The sequence below is a fragment of the Carassius auratus genome, chromosome 4 (genome assembly GCF_003368295.1).
Source record: "Carassius auratus strain Wakin chromosome 4, ASM336829v1, whole genome shotgun sequence".
In the NCBI taxonomy this organism is placed as follows: Eukaryota; Metazoa; Chordata; class Actinopteri; order Cypriniformes; family Cyprinidae; genus Carassius; species Carassius auratus.
In genome coordinates, this window is record NC_039246.1 from 17,226,291 (window position 1) to 17,236,246 (window position 9,956).

Here is a 9,956-nt window from a genome sequence, read left to right on the forward strand (position 1 = left end):
ATGGGTCAAAATCATTGATTTTTCGGTAACACTTTTGAATAATGTTAATGTTAGTTAACTACTGTAGTTAACATGATCTACATCTACAGCATTTATCTTAGTTGATGTTAATTTCAACACTTACTAATGCATTATTCAAATCAAAAGTTGTGTTTGTCATTAGTTATTGCACTGTGAATTAGCGTGAACTAACAATGAATAACTGTATTTTCATTAACTAATCTTAACAAAGATGAATAAATACAGTAATAAACTTATTGTTCATCGTTTGTTCATGTTAATTAGTGAATTAACTAACATTAACTAATGAACCATTATTCTAAAGTGTTACCAATTTTTCTTTTATGCCAAAAATCATCAGGATATTAAGTAAAGACCACGTTCCATTAAATTTTTTTGTACATTTCCAACTGTAAATATATGAAAACTTCATTTTTGATTAGTGCAGTAATATGCATGGCTAAAAACTTAATTTGGACAACTTTAAAGATGATTTTCTCAATATTTAGTTTTTTGTGCTCCCTCAGATTCCAGATTTTCAAATATAGTCCTCCTAACAAACCATAGGAAATTGATAGGAAATCAAAGGAAAGAGGATTTATTCAGCTTTCAGATGATGCATAAATCTGAAAACATTTACCCCTATGACTGGTTTTGTGTCCAGGGTCTCGTTTAGTCTAGATCTACAGTAACAGTGCTCTGAACATGAGAGCAGTCAGTCGAGACGCGGAAACTAAGTTAATGAAGTTACTAGTGTGAAAATGTAACTCTGATATTTTCTTCTAAAGTCAAAAGTAATCTGATAAGGTAACTTGGTGCATCACCCCACACTGTTGGCTCTTGTCTATCAGTGTGTTCAGGATCATTAGAAGATCACAGGTGACCGAGTGTGACCTCTGCAGCGCTCTGGGCCTCGGGGGAAAGATTCGAGGAACCCTGCTTCAGATCACTGCACTTATGCAAAATAACGTTTAACAATAGACAACACTGTAAACTTCATAAAATGGCAATTTTATTCTGAAAGATGGCTTGAGTACAAACAGTAAAGCACACTGGTATGAAGCTCAAGTCCCTTACAAAATCTACATCTGAAGATGTTCACGGTGTTGAAATATTGAAAATTGTACTTCAGTATTAAAGAGTTCTCTACTTCAGACACTATACTTATACTTTATGGTAAACTATCCGATAACCCCCAATGTTAGACATTTAATTAAAAATAGTTCAAGCAAGCCAAAACATAAAACCAAGCACATAACACTGCTATGATAACAATAAATATGTTTTGTACAGTACTCATCTGTATAGCATGTGTTTATCTCAGCCAGAGGAAATAGATTTCACAACGCATTCTCTCAAATTGTGCTTCTATTAAACCCTTTTCTCAATCTTTCTAAAAATGTTAACACTATGTGACCTGAACACCTTGTTAGAGCAAGATGACCTTCAAGCATAAAACACCAGGTTTCCATGATTATAAAATAACAGTAAAAGTATTTCATATGAATGAGCGGTTCAGAGTCGGGAAGTGAGAGGTAATGCTTTATCCTACAAATGCAATTCCCTTTCCGCTTTCTTTCACGCTATCCCTTTTTCTCCTTTCTCCCTTATTCTCTCCTTTCTCATTGCACTGTTAGCACTTGGATTAGAGACAAAGTCATGTCCAAACACATCATATGTAAGGCATAAATGTTACTGCAGCAGCACAGTCCACATCAAACACACCACATAATTCAAGAGGAAATAGAAACTATATCTACACATTGAAAAATAGAGCTTCAGATCTTTCTGCAAAATGAGAAATGTATCCCTCAGGCACTGATGGTTATTCCTTATATTTAGAAGTCACCTCTCTACCCCTGTATTTCACTGAATGTGTGTATGAGGTCATGCATTAGTGTCCTGTAACGACATGTATACAACGAATAGAAAATAGAGAAAGATCTGTAGTCAAGTGTGGGCGCTTGTCAGTGTCTACGTGAGCCATTTCTCAATGCAGGTTTTATAAACGGTTTCATTGGAGTGCCAGAAGACGTGAGCGACACCTGCCATCGAACACAGAGCCAGATCTCCTCGAGCGTACAGCGTCTTCAGCCCGAAGATGTCCGTCAAAAACACCTGGAAAACATGAGGAATCATGAGGAGGAAGTCCAATCTGTCGAGGGTCTGAGGTCCTGAGCTGGCTCTCATTACGGAGAACCATACATTTGTTTAATGGGGTCTCTTTTATGACTGAAGGCGAGTATCACTGATGAGGTCTCAGATTTATAATAGATATTTTCCCCCTAAATATCACTAAAGCCTTACACTACTACTGAGAGCGATCAATTTTAACATCTATTGTTATTTGGATTGGCATTCTTTGACTATGGTGACAGTTTGGAGTTTCTTTCACGTTTAATATCAAATGATAAGGCTACAGCGTGCATCCTCGTGTGTGTCTGTGCAACTGAAAACAGTGATGGAGGCCTCTGCATTAGCGGTGTTAAACAGTTTAAACTGGAAAAATTATTCACCTGCGTTAACACGCTAATTTTGACAGCACTATATACACATATACACACATGGTATTTGTTGTCAGAGTCAGAGGACACATTACTCTGGACTTACTTTCTGGTTTTTCATCTCAACGACCGTTTCATTCTCATCGTAGAAACCGAACTGACTGAAAAGCAAGAAAATGAGGCATCATAAGAATCTCTTAACAACAAATAATGGAAAACACCCATCACAAGCGTTTGTGACTCATAGTTGAAGATGACCGAGCTGACCGGTGACTGGACCAACCTCGACTGCCACGGCGTGATGACTCCATCATCAGCTCCACCAATCAGCACCAGCTTCTTAATGCGCAGGAAGTTTTGTTTCCAAGCTGTGCAAGACAATACTTCATCACACAGCAGCTCTAACAGAACTAGTGTTTCGCTGGAAGCAGGTGATGTGCGTCTCCTCACCTGTAGAGTTGGGATTTTCTTTCTCGTTGTTCAGTATGGCCAGGTAATCACTGCTGTTGATGTACATGTCTCTGTGATGAGGGTCTGGAGACAAAACACACACTGAAACATCACCGCATGTCTCTCCAGACCACGGGAACACACTCGTCTTCTTAATAATACCACTATTGAAATAGAAATGGTTACAGGTATATTTCCTCTTGAGCTTAGTTGGACACAGCACAAACCGTTCTGTCACAGTTCACTGAAGAATCTGATTAGTTAGGCGAACTCAAAAAAGCTAAGTAAATTGAATTACTACTAGACAACTGTTTAGTTACAGAAGAGTACTAGTAACTACAAAAGAACTGTAGGGGATCCTTTGCTTTAGGTTTACTCATTATACTCACTGACTCCCAGAGTGCATTGCGGCACAACTACATTATGCAATTGCTCTGTTTTCCTGTTGTTGTTTTTATTTGCTGTCTTGGCAGGAGTAGCAAAACAAAAAGAGCAAATAAAATGGCTACAGTTACAATTAACCTGTTAACTGTCACTCACGTTTTTGAAGATAGACATGAATGTGCATGATACAAACCTAAATTTTTATAATTCATGACTGAAAACATTTTGTAACATGATTTTGATGTACCATTTACATGGTAATGCAATGTTTGATTTTAAAATGGGTTTTGAAGGATGAATTTTGAGATTTTATGTTTTCAAGTGATATATAACTTCTGATGATTTCTAAAATGTGATAGAGAAAAAGGCCACGAGGAAGTCTTATTTTTAAACAAAGGTAAAAGCTCCTTTTGTAATGTAGATTTCTGAGGGTGCACTCTTGTCATAAATTCATCTATTACTTTTCCTACATAATTTTTAACAAAAAATATTGGTAAAATATATATTTGGGAGTCTTAGACCTTTCCAACGATATATAGTTTGTCAAGATTAGATTAGATTTGACTGTAATATAGTATAGTCAACGTAGGCGTCCCGTATACGGGACGGGGTGACATTTAACAGGTTAATAAAAAGTAAATCCAACTGCACTGTTACCATTGTTGTGATCCGTGCACTGAATGAAGAAGTCTGTGTGTAACTCATATTAGCACAAACATTAACAGATTACAGCAACCCAGGGCAAAGCTTCCCAAGGGGTTTACGAAAAACTAGTTTTAAAGTCTTTAATAAGACAAAAATACACAAATGATTTAATTAGAAGATAGATCACCTAAAAGCAACCGATGGCTCATTAATGGTTTGAGTACCAGGATGATGTTGCTCCAGTCGTCCACTCACCGTTCCAGTAGTTACAGATCGAGATCTTCTGGCCCACTGCGGTGTAGCACACATGATACAGGTTGGATTTGACGAACTGAGGGAAGAGGTACTTCAGATAGTCTGTGTCTACAAAAGAAGAGCAAATATGAAACATGAGCAAAACCAGATGATTCTCAGCAGTCTGTAGATGTGTTTCTGAGCGTACCTCCATACTGCCCGGCCTGCGGAGCAGACAGAGATATGAACGAGTGCACGTTATGATCTGGAAGAGTGGACAGGATCCCTCGACACACCAGGCCACCTGCAACAGATTCACACATGCCCTGGCGTTAACCTCAGAGAAGACAAGTCACGCTTACAACAACAGGAGTGAGAGCAGAATGAGCACCACCGCAAAAATCTGTACCTTTATTAAGTCAAAAGCAGAACTTATTAAGAGTCTCCCATTTAAAAAAAATGTTCACAAAATGCAAAACATAAAACTTTAGAACAGAGTTAAGTTATAGCAGTTAGCTTTAGCCCCTGATGCTCCTCACCTCTGGATCACACTCATGGGCCAAGAAACACACTGAGTCTAACATTTCACATCAATCTACTACATTTTACTATGTCAATATTTTTTTATTAAGATTTTGTATTTGGAGGGGATTTTACTTAACAATATTTGTATTGTGTCATAAAAAATATATCTTTAAAATATATAAAAAAATATTTGTATTATTATTTTTCTCCCATTAATGCATTTTTTAATATTAAAACAGAGAAAAAGGCATTTAAAATCGAGTGTGAAGAACTATCTGGGCAGATAAATGATCTCCATATGTAACACCAGGGTGTAGCCACTAGAGGCCGGTACAGCTCTAGTGTAAATGTACCCGTATGTACAGGACTGGACTAGTCACCAAGCTTCAGAACCTTACAATTATAAATGATTGAATGGAACAAAAATATCTAAACGTAAATAGCTGATCTGGAGATTGGAAGGTCTGGTATTAAAATCGGTTAACTTTAGTTTTCTTTGTTGCATTATATCACAAATAATTAAAAAAATAAGATTATACTTCAAGAGGTGCATGCAAAAACTTAGGAAAAAGTATATTTGTGGCACTCAGTTATGTTCTATGCAATTGTTTTGATAGCTGAAAAGAATATAGATTTAATCAGCATTTGTTCTGGAAAACGTTCCTCTTTAAAAGAAAAAAAAAAAGCATCATCCGTGTGCAAAAGTTTAGAGAGTGGGACTGGCAATCGAAAGGTTGTGAGTTCGAGTCCCGGGCCGGCAGGAATTGTGGGTAGGGGGAGTGCATGTACAGTTCTCTCTCCACCTTCAATACCACGACTTAGGTGTCCTTGAGCAAGGCATCGAACCCCCAACTGCTCCCCGGGCGCCGCAGCATAAATGATGAACACTGCTCCGGGTGTGTGCTCACAGTGTGTGTGTGTGTGTGTGTGTTCACTGCTCTGTGTGTGTGCACTTCGGATGGGTTAAATGCAGAGCACAAATTCTGAGTATGGGTCACCATACTTGGCTGAATGTCACGTCACTCACTCACAAGTTTTGTGAAAAAGGGAATTATTTCAATTTATGATTTCTTTTTTTCTCTTTTAATTTTCGTTTCTAAAAATCTCACTGTCACAATATTTAGCTTTGACTATATTCACAAATGCCATGCAAAAAATGCTACCGTCCAATTTAACCCATCCTCTTTGGTGGCACAGAAACCATGCCATAAAATCTGCCCACGGTCAAGGGTTTATGAAAAACACTGCGACTGTAAAATAGGGGTTTAATGTGGATTTCTCTAGAGCAGTGTGCCATATTGCAAGGTCTTCGGTCTGTTTAACGCATGCCACAGAAAGGGCTGTAGCTCTGTGTGCATCGTCCTATAAAACATAAACTATGGCCTTACCTTCAAATCTCAGGTCAAAATTGTCAGTTTGGCCCCTCGCTACAAAACAGTGGATTACTCACTAAATATACTGTAATATTTTGGCCTTCCACTTCACATATTTATTTCTTCAGAACAAATCTACACGAGGACCTTTGTTTTTGTCCGTCCTGGTGCTGTCTAGTGTTTACTGCAGCTCCTCCGCCGTGCTCAAACCCCAGCACAGCAACAGATAAAAGAACAACTCGTTTCCTCTCTCTGCTCAGCAGACCACAGCGTAATGTCATGATGTTGCAGAGCACATCATGCCTAACAGCAACGGCCTCTAGTAAAGCACACAGCTGAACACTATTGTGTGGGCTACTAACCTTGCGAGTAGCAGATGAGGTGGACGCCATCGGCTGCGTGCTGCATGATGGGATATATGGCTTCTTTAAAGCCCTCCACCTGTTTCCAGAGCGGCTGCAAGCTGGCGCTGCGGTCAAACAGGTCTAGGACAGTCACATTAGTGCCTGGATGAGACTGTCACCAGACAACACACAAAACACACACACATCAGTTACAGATCACCGTAATACACACACACACACACACACCAGTTACAGATCACCAGACAACACACACACACACCAGTTACAGATCACCAGACCACACACAAAACACACACACACCAGTTACAGATCACCATAATACACACACACACACACACACACCAGTTACAGATCACCAGACAACACACAAAACACACACACACCAGTTACAGATCACCATAATACACACACACACACACACACCAGTTACAGATCACCAGACAACACACAAAACACACACACATCAGTTACAGATCATCAGACAACACACACACACACACACACACACCAGTTACAGATCACCAGACCACATACAAAACACACACACACACACACACCAGTTACAGATCATCAGACAACACACACCCACACACACCAGTTACAGATCACCAGACCACACACAAAACACACACACACACACACACACACACACACACACACCAGATACAGATCACCAGACAGCAGTCATGACTTTATGAACTACTTTACTTCTAAAATCGATACTATTACAGATGAAATTGCATTCCATTCAGCCATCAGCTACAGTATCACATCAGACATTGCACTATAGACCCCCTGAGGAACAGTTCCACTCATTCTCTACTATAGGAGAGGAAGAATTGTATAAACTTGTTAAATCATCTAAACCAACAACATGTATGTTAGACCCTACACCATGTAAGCTCCTAAAAGAGGTGCTTCCAGAAGTCATAGATCCTCTTCTGACTATTATTAATTCCTCATTGTCATTAGGATATGTCCCCAAAACCTTCAAACTGGCTGTTATTAAACTTGGCTGTTTCACATCCCTCCACACTGGTGTTTTTCACCTCATCATTTAGAGAGGCTCGTATAACTCCACTACTTAAGAAACCCAACCTCAACCCATCCCTTTTAGAGAACTACAGACCAGTTTCCCATCTTCGTTTCATTGCAAAAACCCTTGAACAAGCTGTGTTCAACTATGTCCCCGCCTTTCTCACACAGAACCACCTCCTTGACAGCAACCAATCTGGTTTCAGAAGTGGACATTTAACTGAGACTGCATTGCTCTCAGTTGTTGAAGCTCTAAGACTGGCAAGAGCAGAATCCAAATCTTCAGTACTTATCCTGCTTGATCGGTCCGCTGCTTTTGACACGGTTAATCACCAGATCCTCCGATCAACCCTCCTGGCAAATGACATCTCAGGAACCACACTTCAATGGTTTGAGTCTTCCCTATCAGAGGTGAGGTGTCCAAGTCTCAACATCTAACTACTGGGGTGCCTCAGGGCTCAGTTCTTGGACCACTTCTCTTCTCTGTCTACATGGCATCATTAGGTTCTGTCATTCAGAAACATGGCTTTTCATACCACTGCTATGCTGATGACACTCAACTCTTCCTCTCATTCTATCCTGATGATCCGACGGTAGCTACTCGCATCTCAGCTTGTCTAACTGACATTTCTTCCTGGATGATGGACCATCACCTTCAACTCAACCTTGCCAAGACAGAACTGCTTGTGATTCCAGCAAACCCATCGTTTCATCACAATTTCACCATCAAGTTAGGCATATCAACCATAACTCCTTCAAAAACAGCTAGAAGCCTTGGAGTTATGATTGATGATTAGCTGACTTTCTCAGACCACATTGCTAAAACTGTCCGATCCTGGAGATTTGCTTTATTCAACATCAAGAAGATCAAGCCCTTTCTTTCAGAACATGCTGCACAACTCCTTGTTCAAGCTCTTGTTCTGTCGAGGCTGGACTATTGCAATGCTCTCTTGGCAGGTCTTCCAGCCAATTCTATCAAACCTTTACAATTAATTCAGAACGCGGCAGCAAGATTAACTTTAGCACTCACTATTCTAATTCTAATCTTAAAATAAAAAAAATAAAAATAACTACCTTTCTAATCTTTTTGTATTCTAAAAAAGACCTCTAACACTAGCTTGCTCTATTCTTTTTCTATTCTATAGGTTTTCTTTTTATTTACTATATTATTTAAAAACCAACAGACAACACATACACACCAGTATGGCTTCTCACATGGCATTATCTCTCATTGCTTATTCCCATCCTCAGTCATGAGGAACTACAACAAAACATGTCTACAGCAATAAATGATGTAACATTATATGATTTTATTTTATTTCAGTATCTTTCCTTCCTTTTTTAAATAACTGAAGATAAGACCTACAGTATTTTTATTAATTTATTTTTGGTATTTGAAAAAAACATGCTTTTAATTAATAACCCTAAATGAATGGACAGAATTTTAGGTAGATTATAAAAAAGATGGAATCACTGTTTTATACTCCCAGTGTCTGTATCGTGGTAAGAAGGAGGTTTTTGTCCTCTAGTCGTCTCTATTGTGGAGTTATTGTCTGTATATTGACCCTGTGCACACGGACAGATTTGATATTCTTGGTGACAGAGTAACGAGAGGAAACATATAATAATGTTATCAGAGGAATGCTTTACCAGGTTGATGAATCGGTGAAGGTTGATAAAATCCGCAGAGGTGTCGAAGAGCCCGTGAATGATGATCACAGGTTTATACGCGACACACACACACAACACACACACAGTGACCAGCGACCACACACACGCACCCTTCATCATAACAATAACGATAAAACAAAACCACGTCTAATTTAGATTAAAATTACAATAAAACCAAAACAGTGAGGTCAGAAGTGATCTCCAGGGCGCTCCTGTGTGAGTTTCTGTGTGCGCTCGGCTCCCTCGATCATATTTAGGGCGACCTGCATCTGTTTATGTTGCTTCCGGTTAGTACATCAACAAGCGTTCGTCATATCCGTGCTCAGCTGCCCTCCCAGACGGACATCTACACTCCCAGACATTATGAAGCTTTCTGCCCATCACAGTGTAGCTTCTATGAAAAATAAGAGGTTTGATTCATAAGTTTTGTGAAAAAGGGAATTATTTCAATTTATGATTTCTTTTTTTCTCTCTTTTTATTTTAGTTTCTAAAAATCTGTCACAACATTTAGCTTTGACTATATTTACAAATGCCATGTACTGTAAATACATTTGTAAACCATGCATCACAATCTGAGGTAAGAAACACCTCTCAAGTCTAATGACAATGTATGAAACTAAATAATCTGGACTACTCAGATTGCACAGATTAAGTACTTGTAATTTGATTAAATTACATTTTAAAATATTCGTAATCAGACTATTTATTGGTAACACTTTATTTCGATAGTTTACTTTAGACATTATACTAACAGTAAGTAACTTTGCAA

At 38.8% G+C, this 9,956-nt stretch overlaps 1 protein-coding gene across 2 annotated transcripts; it reads right to left on the reverse strand.

The window, feature by feature from the left end:
- Positions 1–990: 990 nt before the first annotated feature.
- On the reverse strand, positions 991–9,492 carry ppt2b (palmitoyl-protein thioesterase 2b). Of its 2 annotated transcripts, none has more exons than XM_026230239.1 (8): positions 9,166–9,492; positions 6,478–6,631; positions 4,426–4,521; positions 4,239–4,346; positions 2,955–3,038; positions 2,772–2,872; positions 2,611–2,665; positions 991–2,118 (listed from the first exon to the last, which is right to left on the reverse strand). In XM_026230239.1, the coding sequence occupies exons 1-7, from the start codon at positions 9,304–9,306 to the stop codon at positions 2,645–2,647; spliced, it is 705 nt and encodes a 234-aa protein (XP_026086024.1). In that variant the 5' UTR covers positions 9,307–9,492; the 3' UTR covers positions 991–2,118; positions 2,611–2,644. The 2 variants fall into 2 exon arrangements, with proteins under 2 accessions (XP_026086024.1, XP_026086023.1); XM_026230238.1 differs by having other exon boundaries at positions 2,788–2,872; positions 9,166–9,491.
- Positions 9,493–9,956: the final 464 nt, after the last annotated feature.